The 13,386-nt window shown below is 41.6% G+C and overlaps 1 protein-coding gene across 1 annotated transcript in view; it reads left to right on the top strand.

Moving 5' to 3' along the window:
• Positions 1-11,058, top strand: part of LOC138953699 (homeobox protein OTX2-like) — a 28,499-nt gene extending 17,441 nt beyond the window's left edge. The window contains exon 3 of the mRNA XM_070325590.1: positions 3,380-11,058. Coding sequence (XP_070181691.1) covers positions 3,380-4,159 — 780 coding nt within the window. The 3' untranslated portion in view covers positions 4,160-11,058. The remainder of the gene's footprint in view (positions 1-3,379) is intronic.
• The last annotated feature ends 2,328 nt before the right edge of the window (positions 11,059-13,386 follow it).

Raw genomic sequence — 13,386 nt, 5'->3', positions numbered from 1 at the left:
ACTTCATTTGCAGTCTCGCATGACTGATTCCACCGGCGAGGGCCACATTTGCAGGAACCCTATTGTTGCCCCGTTTCATTGACAACAAATAGACTAATTAATTCTGCTCCCAGTCTCCCCATCACCATCACTGCCATCGCCCCTTTTGTGCCTTTATCCCCACCCCCTTCTCTTTTCTCCTTCCATTTGTCTTCTCTTCTGGATCCTGTGCGAGCGCCGTCTCCGTTTGTGTGTGAGCCCTCGACTGTTAAATTAGAACGAATAATGTTGTAATTATTTCCCCATTCACTCTGCCTCTTCCTTCCTCCCGCAGTCAAAAATGGATGCCACCGCTAAAAGAGAACCTCGCTGCTTTTTCCCCTCTTCGTCCGGAGTCAGAAAATTGGTTCCATCACTCAAAGGCAGGCCCGTTCTTTCCCCCTTTCCCTCCCCCATCAGAATCTCTCTCCCCCTTCACCCTTGATATCAGAATCTCTCTCTTCCCCCTTTTTCTAACTCTCAGAATCACTCTTCCCTCCCCCTTGCTCTCGGAACCTCTGTCTATTTTCCCCATCCTCCCAGAATCAGAAGTTGGTGCCATCACGAATAGCCATCGGCTCATTGGACTGGGCGGGCGGTTCAGTGTAAAACTTCCTGTCGTTACGACCGTCTTTTGTTGGCCGTTTGACGGGACGAGGGGAACGTGAGGGTGGAGAGTTTGCGCCTGACTGGAGTGTTAATTAGACAGTGTACACAACACGCTGGCTTTCTATGGCGTTCACCTCGTGGCTGTGGGGGTTATTGGCTGTGGTTGTCTCGGCGCGCCCTGGATGCCTGCGACAACAAATGACGTGACGTCTCTATTCCCATGTGTTGGCAATGATGGCTGTCATTGACTTGCCTTCATTTTCTGCCTGCTTTACCGTCTGTCTGTGTGTCTGTCTGTGTGTCTCTCTCTCTCTCTCTCTCTCTCTCTCTCTCTCTCTCTCTCTCTCTCTCTCTCTCTCTCTCTCTCTCATTCTCTCTCTCTCATTTAGACAAATGCACCTATCTATCTCAATCGAAGGAACACAGGATATCTGAGTGAGATTTAGTTGTCTATAGCAAGAACGTGGTTACAAGCAAACACACAATGGAATTCGAAGGGTATACATGAATTTATAATCAGAAACAGTCCTCAGTAAGTAAAAACTGTTCAAAGAAATATTCATATCGATTGGATTAATAGGTATTGTTACACTTTATTTAATCGAATGGTGCACTCAGTTAGTTTTGAATAAAATAAAGAATAAAATATCAAGAAAGGTAATGTTTTGGGTTATTTTTATTTGAATAAAATAAAGTTAGGTCTTGAAGTGAGATGGCTGTACACTTTAATTCATTTTCTTATTGCGTAGGGGGGTAAAAGTTACACACAAAACAAGAAATTCCTCCGATAGGAAAAACACCCCCGTCAAAGGGAAATAACCTTCTCAGTTGGTGGCAGTGAGAATGGTTATTTCCCTTTGACCAACGGGGGTGTCCCTCTATAAGTCCTTGTATAATTTTAATCCACCAATAACTCCCTAACCGTGTGTTTGACTGGTCCCAATTTTTGTAAGGACCGTCTCAGGAATGTATAGAACCTGTTCACCAAGTTTGGTGACGATCGGTCCGTTCATTCTTGAGATCTACTTGCGAACACAAACACACAAACACATCGACCGAATCCTATACACACCCCTATACCGGGGGTGTAATTAAGTGAAGAAGAGAAATGGTTTTTACACAGACACGAGAAACGTCCAACCTGTACCACAATATTATCGCGCGTTGGTAAGGCCCCCCAAAAAATAGGTCTGTTTACGGTAACCCGACCGACCCTAGTTTTTTGGCCCGACCCTAATCTTTTTTTTGGATCGTCTGAAAAAAAATAAAAACGCATGCAAAATAGAGCTGTTTGCGCTCAAACAGCAGACGACAAAAGGGAGGTAAGCTCAAAGTACTGTTTATAGTTATGTTGGGCAAAAACAGGGATTGATGAGAAGAAATTAACTGTGAAACATCATAGAGAGGGGAGAAAAAAAAAATGGAAAAAAAAAAGCCGACCTACCGACCCTATTTTTTCACCCTATGTTACCGTAAACAGACCTTTTTTTTTGTTGGCCTAAGGGGTGGACAATCGCGTCCAGCCAAACTGGACGGCCAGAAGTGTGCGTGACGATAGTTTGTTTGCTCTCCTTCTGTTTGCTTTGCTGTGCTTTGCCCTCACCCCCATTGCTCTGTCCTGATCGCCATTTTGTGGCCTGGCGTCCGCACGCTGACACTCTTTTTGTGTGCAAATCTATGGAAAGAGGTTACGGCGTGACCGAACATGAACAGATCTTGGACGGCAAAGTAATTTGGAACTCTGGTTCTCAATGTTGACGTATCAGTCTGGAAAGTTACTTCTTTAAGAATGAACATGCGCTGATATTGTAACGTAAAACACAATTTTAAACAGAACAACAACAACATCATCAACAGTACAAAAGTGCATCTCCAACCGTACCACTGAACAAATCTGAACTTGAAGTTTTATCTCACTAAGATCAACATTGATTGGCTGAATGTTTCCCGGACGAAAAAGGGGATTAAAAAACCTATAGAATCAGGATCAATATCTTTTAACTTCTTTATTCTTATTCGTTTGATTTCGCAAACACACAGTTGTAACTCTTTTTTTCAAATGTGAGCCGCATGTGAAGACGGTTTCTTTTTGTCCAGTAGAAACAAGATGAATCGTACCGATAAGAACGTTAGAAGAAGAGTGAACCGAAGTGCAAGTTGACCGAGCCAATTTCCAATCGATCCCAGACAGAACAGTGGTGTTCGCACCCGTTGAATGGAAGCGGGTGGATATCTACCCGCCCAGGCGGGACAATGGCCGCTTCCGATGGTATTCCGACACTTCCTGGCACGGCGGGCACAATGCAGGGTGGTGTGCTTGCTCTGGAATCGACTCTGGCTGCTCTCCCTGCTATTGTCATTGACTTCTTGCCGTTCTCTCTGTGCCACGGACACACGATTTATACGCTTCGGATCGCCATTCTCCGCTTTAGGGCTTTTTAAAGGCTGTATTGATCGCCCTGCCTCGGCTTTATAGTTTTGCACTGGCCTGCCCACACTCTCGCCTTCTTGTACCTTTGCGTCTTTCTTTGCTTTTTCTGTGGAATGTCTTGTGATTTTCTTTCTGTGTGTTTTGTTTTGTTTTGTTTTTGTCTTCTTTGTTTTTGGTCTTGGGATTCAAGCTGGGGTTTTTTTTTCAAGGAAGGGTGGTTTTCATGGTAGAAAGCAGTAGCTGCTGAAGCTGTATATGTAGTCCTAGTACTGTGTGTGAATCCGAAGCTTACCTGTGAAGCACCTGTATGTTCCTGAACAGGTGTGGTTCAAGAACCGTCGCGCCAAGTGCCGCCAGCAGCAGAAGGCTCAGGACCAGAAGAAGCAGCAGAGCCCCGGTAGCGCCCCTTCCACCACCTCCGCCTCCACGCCCACCACCAACACCAACGGCGGCAACAACAACCTCGGCTCTAACGGCGGCGGGGGCAGCAGCGGCAGCGGCAGTAGCGGCAGCCCTCAGTCCAGCAGCGGGACGGCCCCCAGCCCCAAGAGCATCAAGGCCAGCAAGTCTCCCCCGCCCCTCACCGCCGCCGGCTCTCCCGCCTCCTCCCACTACAAGTCCCCCGCCCTCGCCCCCTCTCCTCCCAACGGCGTCAGCAGCGGGCTGGGGGTGGGAGCCCCCGGGTCCATCTGGAACCCTGCCGCTGCCATCCCCCCGGTGAACGACATCCTGGGCAACGGGTCGTGCATGCAGCGCGGCACTTACTCCCACATGACCGGGTCGCACGTCGGCCAGGCCGCCACCGCCTACTCCCCGGCCCAGAGCTACAACCACCACGCCTACTACGGCAACATGGCGGACTACCTCTCCCCCATGCAGCTGCCCGTCTCCAACCCCCACTCCCACCCACAGAGCTACCACAGCCACCACCAGGCCATGTCGCTAGGCAACGGACAGCTGACCCAGATGTCGCCATACGGCACGCTGCCTAGCAACGGCAACGGCCTGGCCATGCGCCCCACCACCAACGGCGACTGCCTCGACTACGGGGCTGCCCCCAAGGACACCAGTGGCTGGGCGCCCAGGTTCCAGAACCTCTGAGGACTCGCACAATCACCACGGACATTTCCATCACCCCCTAGAGGGTTCCCACACACACAACTGACTTTTGTCATCTCTCGAGGAAGGTTTCCACACACAGAAGAGACTGTATCGCGCCTTCCCGAGACCTGTCTCATAAAGCAGGGCTTAAGTCTCCCTACTCACGTCATTCAAGGGTTAAGCCGTACCATGAACAGTTTTACTGGACTCAGTATCTCGTCAAGTCAGTCGCGAAGAACGACGCTTGAGATTGTTGTACAGAACACAGGCGAAACATTACCTCACAGTTTGAGGGATTTGAATACTCTGTGACGGTTGGAATCTTCCCCAAAGACATTGTAAATTAGCAGCTTATGTAATCTAGACACAGCCATCGTCGAACGCTGAAGAAGAAGAAGAAGAAGCAGCTTATGTACTGAACCTGCTCTTATCTGTAAATTATTTCTTCAGAGCTATAACACAGGATTTTCGAGAGCAAAATACCGAGATACTGTAAATTTGTGTCCTTGACCCTTGAAGTAGTTGAAATCACCAAGGATGGTATCAATCTTGATTCAATGAGCTGTATTTATCGACTGTTTAAGCCTCATTAATAGTTTGAAGTCCAACGTTGTATGCCAAAGGTAAACAAAAATAATTTCAGAAAGAAATGAGTTTTAAAAAAAAATTTAGTCCACAACCCAAATATCTAACATGATTTGTAGGCAGAAACGTGTTAAATGTTTTCTGCAGAAAACGTTGAAACCCAGACTGCATCTTCTCTTAGATGGGAAGATTCGGGAGAAGGTAAAACATTTCAGCATGAGATTAAGGTGGCTGGTATCTTAAGCTGGTATCAGTCGATTTTACCAGAAGTAAATTCTGGTGGTTTTTTTTTTTTTACCGGAATCTGCGCGTTGGTTTTACCGGAAGTCATGTCTGTGCATGATACGGGAAACCGTACCTCTCGGCAAGGCATGTGTTGTTGTCAACGAAGTTCGCCGAGAGCTGAGAATTACCTTGCTGCAATGAAGATATCATTGCTTCAATACCATGTAATAATTTTGGAGAATGAGGCTTGCACAGCTATGTGGCTTTCTGATTTCCCTTGGCTACGGAGGGTTTGCAGAATGTGTGAGGACTCAATGCCTAAATGAGGACTAAATGAGAGCGTTCTCAGGCATTATCTACTGACTCGTCATCACCCGTGAGAATAACTGTGCCCGTATAAATTGTCTCTTTGTTTCACGTTGTACAATGTAACGTGAGTTCGTGTAACGGTGTCAGGAACCATTGTCTCACATCAGCTGAGGACTGCCAACATGGCGGACAGCGCCACGGCTCATCCAGTGAACACTGTACTCACCATTGTCAGCACGGACTACTCGTCCGTCTCACCTGATAGTGTCTCGCACATATCACTCGCCATGTTCGTCTTCAAGAACTAACTGACCAAAGCTTAACAATGTGCGCAGATTTTGTGCTGATGTTCACCAAGACGTTTTGGAGTCAAATGTCTCAATCATTCATTCTATATCTGTCGGTTTGAATGAATTTCACACTAACATTGCGTTTCACTTCAAACCGGTCATGTAACTACACGTTCAAATGTGTGTGTATTGTGTAGTAACCAACAAGATCATGCGACGCGTCAGCACAACCTGATGTCAACAGATATAAACATCAACTGCAGACAGAACACTTGACTCGGTTGACCAACAAGCCCAGAAGCCAGATACGAGAAAACAACAGTTTTCTGACAAACTGCCATTACACTACACGGCTGGTCGTTCAGAAAGATAAAGACCATTGTGGATCATAGGTCCAGAGAAAACTCGAGGACTGTACAGCAGAGTTGCACATATGATCCCATCCCATTTTCAGCCTATAACAAATCCAGGAAGGACTCGAGCCTTTAAGAACAGCGTTGCATACAAACTCCTTTGATTAGACGTTACAAACAGACACGCGGGTTTTTTCCGCCTGTTTGTTTGGTAGCTTCAGAGTAAAGTAAGTTGCAAAGTACCTGCATGTCACTTGCAGCTAGGAGCACGAACAGTCCGGCTGTTAACATGAGCAAGATACTGGTGTCTCTTTACCATCTTTGAATGTTTGAAGATACCTGCACGCGCTTATTGTCGCCTCTGGAGCTACCAACATCGAAACGTTGATCTATGCTCATCGCACGCGTTGGTGACGAACTCTTTATCATGTTATAGTGACGAACGCTTTATGAGTGTTTTGAGATTAAACTGCACAACATGTTGTGTTTGCACATCGTTACTCAAGCTTGAGTTTGTCTGAGAGATGTGTAAGGCGCCAAACTGTGTATTTCATTTAAAAGGGAAGAACCGATTCTAATTTACAGAAACTTATGTAAAGATTACATAAACAAAATACCAAATTGTGATTTCTTCTTTTTCTGGTCAAATACACAGTTCCAAATGAAAGTAATATTGTAAGATACGATGTATGGTATACATATTGTGTTGATTTATCATTTGTGTAAATAAAAGGCCAAACATACATGCGTAATGTGTGTAACTGGGTCTAGTTTATGTGAAGAGAAAACTCGCTAGCATGTGTACACTGTAGCACAGAATGACTGTCAGAATGTTCCGTACCTCAGGATAACTTGTAAACTAGTCATGCAATGTCTGTTCCAAAGAAAACATTTCAGAATGCAAAAGGTGAAACTTTTTATCCCCCTTTTTCTCGATTTTTTTAAAATTTCTTTTATTTATTTAAAACCCAAACAATTTTTATGGAGTGTTGCAATGTTATTTTAACCATACTTCACACTTTGGCACCTCGTTCCCTCTTTTTTTTATATATACTTAATTTGCCATCAAAATTAGACTAGGCTTTACATTTTACCTTGAATAATTGCATTCGGCAGCATAATTTTTTTATCGGCAACATTGCTTGATTCCGTTGAAACTTACTTTAAGCAGGGATATAAACATATATAATTCTATTTTTGTCTGATATAATGTCTACGGTCATAGTGACAGAATACACGGTTGCATTAAAAAGCACAGACGATGTGAGTTAGTCGTATGGTAATTGCGTCAGCCTAGGACAGACAACCCGTGTTGAAATATTGTGAAGAAAGAATGACAGAGCACATGCAGGCAGATTTAGAGTCGACCACTCGCTATACTCAGAGTGGAAATCTGACGAGCGTACTGTATTATTGTAGGATTTGCATATTGTGTATTTTGGCGTAACCTCGATCCCCTTTTCATTCCATTCGTTTGAACCTGTGAGTATTTTTCGCTTGTAAAACCAATGAAAGCTTTAATATTAAGCAATATTCGTGATTTTACGATCTGTTTTGTGGTTTAACTCATGGTTTTACATTGAACCATTCCAAGTCAAAATCATTTTTATCCATTTTTAGACTTTTGCCTTTTTAATTTCATCTTTAAATTTTTGTTTTAAACCTCAGTGGTTTTATTTTGATCACGTGAAAGAACATAATACATTCCTTTTTCTTTTTTGAGGGCTCCATTTTGTCAAACATGTCGTCTGTAAGTAAACGTTACCATTCTGCATAATATCACCCCATTACACCTCATTGTACCATCGTGGATTTTGTGCACAATTATTTTTTATGTTTTTGTCTTTTCCTTTTTGCGCATGTGTTTTTTTCCGTTTCGTGGTTTATTTTATTTTACCCTCTCTGTTGTGTGTGTATTTCTCGTAGAGTAAAAAGACCCCACAAATTCTTTTGGCGATTTTTGCTCATTTCTACTTCGATGTAGTGGTCTATTTTTTTGACAAAAAATCATGTCAACATTTGTGTATCGATACCAAGACGTTTACCAGTTGTGGTATCTGTGTCATCATCAAACGGAAGTCCTACTAATACTCAGCGTGCATGTTTGAGAGATCGTTTTAGTCCACTACCCCAGCCCCTTGTTTCTCCCCATCGTCTTCCTTCTCTTCTTCAGTTTCCTCGGAATTCGCCTTAAACACCCCCCCCCCCCCCCCCATCCGTTTCCTTCTTCTGTTAGTATTTGGTGAACGGAATAGATGTTTCCACAACACCTGCATAGTCCTTGGAAGTTTATTCTATCCATAGGCATATGCATGTTGCCTACCTATAATATTTTCTTTTTTTAATTGTGTGACGTTTATTGTAAGAAAGAGTCAAAGAATCACGACATTACAAATTGGACTGACCAGTTGCCAAGACGTTCTTTTGACTGTTCCTTTTTGAGTCACTTGAGAAAAAGTGACTCTATGTAATCGGTCAGTGTTAGTCTGTCCGGCCGGCCGGCCGTCCGGCCGGCCGTCCGTAGACACCACCTTAACGTTGGACTTTTCTCGGAAACTATCAAAGCGATCGGGCTCATATTTTGTTTAGTCGTGACCTCCAATGACCTCTACACTTTAACGATGGTTTCGTTGACCTTTGACCTTTTTCAAGGTCACAGGTCAGCGTCAAAGGAAAAATTAGACATTTTATATCTTTGACAAAGTTCATCGGATGTGATTGAAACTTTGTAGGATTATTCTTTACATCAAAGTATTTACATCTGTAGCCTTTTACGAACGTTATCAGAAAAACAAGGGAGATAACTAGCCTTTTCTGTTCGGCAACACACAACTTAATGTTGGGCTTTTCTCGGAAACTATAAAAGTGACCGGGCTCAAATTTTATGTGAACGTGACTCATTGTGTTGTGAATAGCAATTTCTTCCTGTCCATCTGATGCCTCATATAATATTCAGAACTGCGAAAGTGACTCGATCGAGCGTTTGCTCTTCTTGTTGTTTAAATTATTATTTAACTTCAGATCTAGAACACGCTTAATTGAATACACAAGCTAACGAGACTGATGTCTGTAATAACATTTCAAACCGATCTAGGTTATTAACGCTTATTTGTTGACTAGATTTTTAAGAAATCGTCAGTAGTAATTTTTAATATACCTCTTTTAATTTTTACACATTTACTTTTTAGATTTCAGTTTTCGAAATGATTCTTTAAGGTATGATTAAGTATTACTCTTTAAATGTCTGCACACTTCGCAGCCAATATAAATCAAGGATTGACCATGCATACCCTATAACCCTGATCAACAAAACTTGTTCAGGGCTTGGAGTTTGTTTGAGTATCTGACTTTGAATCTCAATAATTAGCGAAAATCGGGCGGCATTAAGTAATACATCTTCTTGTCGCTACATTTTTATCGGCCCCCCGCTCAAATTTAAGGAAAAACAAGTCGCGTAAGGCGAAAATACAATATTTAGTCAAGTAGCTGTCGAACTCACAGAATGAAACTGAACGCAATGCAACGCAGCAAGACCGTATACTCGTGGTCCACCGCTCACGGCATAGGCAGTGAAATTGACAAGAAGAGCGGGGTAGTGGTTACGCTATGCTGCATAGCACGCTTTTCTGTACCTCTCTTCGTTTTAACTTTCTGAGCGTGTTTTTAATCCAAACATATCATATCTATATGTTTTTGGAATCAGGAACCGACAAGGAATAAGATGAAAGTGTTTTTAAAACGATTTCGAAAAAAAAAATTTGATAATAACTTTTATATATTTAATTTTCAGAGCTTGTTTTTAATCCGAATATAACATATTTATATGTTTTTGGAATCAGCAAATGATGGAGAATAAGATAAACGTAAATTTGGATCGTTTTAGAAATTTTTATTTTTTTTTACAATTTTCCGATTTTTAATGACCAAAGTCATTAATTAATTTTTAAGCCACCAAGCTGAAATGCAATACCGAACCCCGGGCTTCGTCGAAGATTACTTGACCAAAATTTGAACCAATTTGGTTGAAAAATGAGGGCGTGACAGTGCCGCCTCAACTTTCACGAAAAGCCGGATATGACGTCATCAAAGACATTTATCAAAAAAATGAAAAAAACCGTTCGGGGATTTCATACCCAGGAACTCTCATGTCAAATTTCATAAAGATCGGTCCAGTAGTTTAGTCTGAATCGCTCTACACACACACACACACACACACACGCACGCACACACATACGCACATACACCACGACCCTCGTTTCGATTCCCCCTCGATGTTAAAATATTTAGTCAAAACTTGACTAAATATAAAAAGGACAAACAAACAACAACAGAAACTCTAGCTTTTCTTCCCTATAGTACATGTGTCTGGAAAAAATACGCCGATTTGCAAGTTTAAAACAATATCTGATCAAATCTTCTTCTTCTCGATCTGATGAAATGAAGAAACACATCCCTGCCTTATGACTGTTAATATGGTATCTTAGTTGTCTACATCAACTGAATTTGTGCAAAGCCAAAAGCACTGCCTCTCATAAAATCCAATATAGAGCGTTAGCTCCCTCTTGCGAACGACCGTACAAAGGTAGAGTGTCATTCACAATGTATTACACTGTTGTTCGCATATATGTCACAATATATTACTTTGTATATAACAATACTGTAACTTAACACTTTTGGTCTCTCACATCACTTGTGCGAACGCTCATGTGAAAAGAATATGAATATTCATGATTGTAAATGGTAAACATTAACCCTCATCAGTGCACTGCAGACATCATCCGTATTACATTGTATTCGGTATTACAATGGTTGCATTCTGTTAAACGTGAACACTCACGATAGTGTGTTAATGGAAAACGTCATTATTATTATGGTGTCACCGGTCCCGTAAACTTGTGAATAAGGAATATCATCACCCAAGTTGGTTTTGTTTCAATGTTATTCTGTTTATTTGTCTCGCTGAGTGGAGAGTGAACGAATATATTGTGTATCGGTATTGATGAGGACTAGTTGTATATCAGAACTTACTGTTGCCTGTCGTTGTTAGTGTTGCATCATCAGCACTGCATTATTCTCATGACGTATGATGACGTGTTTTTGGACATGACTTGTGATTAAAATGTGTCTCTGTGTGAAACAGTATTTATTTTGTTTTTTTGTCGAACGGACTGTGTGTGTGTGTGTGTGTGTGTGTGTGTGTGTGTGTGTGTGTGTGGTTGTGCGTGATTGTGTGTGTATGTATGTGTGTGTATGTGTGTGTGCGTGTCTGCATGTCTGTGTCTGTGTCTGTGTGTACACACGTGCCGCACGTGTGCGAATGATATATTTGGGAAGACGAGTGCAGTTCTGTCACCCTGACGCGCGTTATTTATGGAAGGAAATCCCAGTGGAACTAAGTAAGGTAAAACAAAATCAGAGAGGATTAAATACGAGATTGCATCAGAAAAGAAACATCCAAATGTAAACAAGCAAGAAGTATTTAATGTTGGACTCTAACTTTTGACTAAAATAAAACAAACAAGTCGCGTAAGGCGAAAATACAACATTTAGTCAAGCTGTCGAACTCACAGAATGAAACTGAACGCAATGCAATTTTTTAGCATGACCGTATACTCGTAGCATCGTCAGTCCACCGCTCGTGGCAAAGGCGGTGAAATTGACAAGAAGAGCGGGGTAGTAGTTGCGCTGAGAAGGATAGCACGCTTTTCTGTACCTCTCTTCGTTTTAACTTTCTGAGCGTGTTTTTAATCCAAACATCATATCTATATATTTTTAGAATCAGGAACCGACAAGGAATATTCAATAAGATGAAAGTGTTTTTAAATTGATTTCGACAAATTTAATTTTGATCATAATTTTTATATTTTTAATTTTTAGAGCTTGTTTTTAATCCAAATATAACATATTTATATGTTTTTGGAATCAGAAAATGATGAAGAATAAGGTGAACGTAAATTTGGATCGTTTTATAAAAACAAAAATGTTTTTTACAATTTTCAGATTTTTAATGACCAAAGTCATTAATTAATTTTTAAGCCACCAAGCTGAAATGCAATACCAAAGTCCGGCCTTCGTCGAAGATTGCTTGGCCAAAATTTCAATCAATTTGATTGAAAAATGAGGGTGTGACAGTGCCGCCTCAACTTTTACAAAAAGCCGGATATGACGTCATCAAAGACATTTATTGAAAAAAAGAAAAAAACATCCGGGGATATCATTCCCAGGAACTCTCATGTAAAACTTCATAAAGATCGGTCCAGTAGTTTGGTCTGAATCGCTCTACACACACACACGCACAGACACACTCACACACACACACACGCACAGACACACTCACACACACACAAACACACACACACACACACACACACACACACACACACACACACACACACACCACGACCCTCGTCTCGATTCCCCCTCTATGTTAAAACATTTAGTCAAAACTTGACTAAATGTAAAAATGGAGAAGTAACTAAATGTGTGTCAGGCTTTCACAAAGCCGATACAGTTAAACAAATTGTCAATTTGACATTGAAATATTTGAATAATGTTATTGTTGATATCACAGCGATCGGTAAAATAACAAAATGATAGTAGGCTTATAGTAGTAGAAAGAGGAAGAGACGGGAGTAGAAATACGAATAAGTGTTTCTGTGCCTTTATTTTTGTTTGTAAGTAAAGGATTTTTAAAGATAACTTGATTTTTTTATTCTGGGATTTCACGAATCATGGAGAAGAAAATAAATTAAATACAACAACAAAATGAACAACAACAACAACAACAACAACAACATAAACATAAACACGCATAGTTGAATGAATATGAAGTAGGCAGGATGCCTAGTGAAGTCGGCATGAATTTTGTGTTTTAAGAGATTATTGTCATTCAAAACAAGACAGTGATGAAGTAAACAGCACACATGTAGAGGATATATATGGGCGACGCGGATTGCATGAACAGAGTAATATGAAATCTCCAACCCCATTGCAACTGTTTACTTACTTAATTGTACGGTATTACGATAGTAGTATGCACACACAATAATAACAAATCGCACAGCCAAAAAACAGACATTTTTTCCAAGATAAGCGTCAACAGAACAAAATGCATACAACGTTTTTTTAAAGACAGTGTCATCTTTTTACATTTTGTCAAGTTTTGACTAAATGTTTTAACATAGAGGGGGAATCGAGACGAGGGTCGTGGTGTGTGTGTGTGTGTGTGTGTGTGTGTGTGTGTGTGTGTGTGTGTGTGTGTGTGTGTGTGTGTGTGTGCGAGGCTGACGCTAAGTACCGGCATGTCCGTATGAGAGGGCCTTAGGTACCGTGCATAGACCTTGGCTGCACTAGGTACCGCGCTAAGTACCTGCGATGTTAAAACCCATGTACATAATACTTTTGTGTGTTGTTTATGATGTTTATATGTAGGCATGTTAGTTTGAACTACGATCCTTTATTTTCG

Source organism: Littorina saxatilis, linkage group LG17 (assembly GCF_037325665.1).
Source record: "Littorina saxatilis isolate snail1 linkage group LG17, US_GU_Lsax_2.0, whole genome shotgun sequence".
NCBI lineage: Eukaryota > Metazoa > Mollusca > Gastropoda > Littorinimorpha > Littorinidae > Littorina > Littorina saxatilis.
Note: the sequence above shows the minus strand (reverse complement) of the source record. Positions and strands in the feature narration are given on the sequence as shown.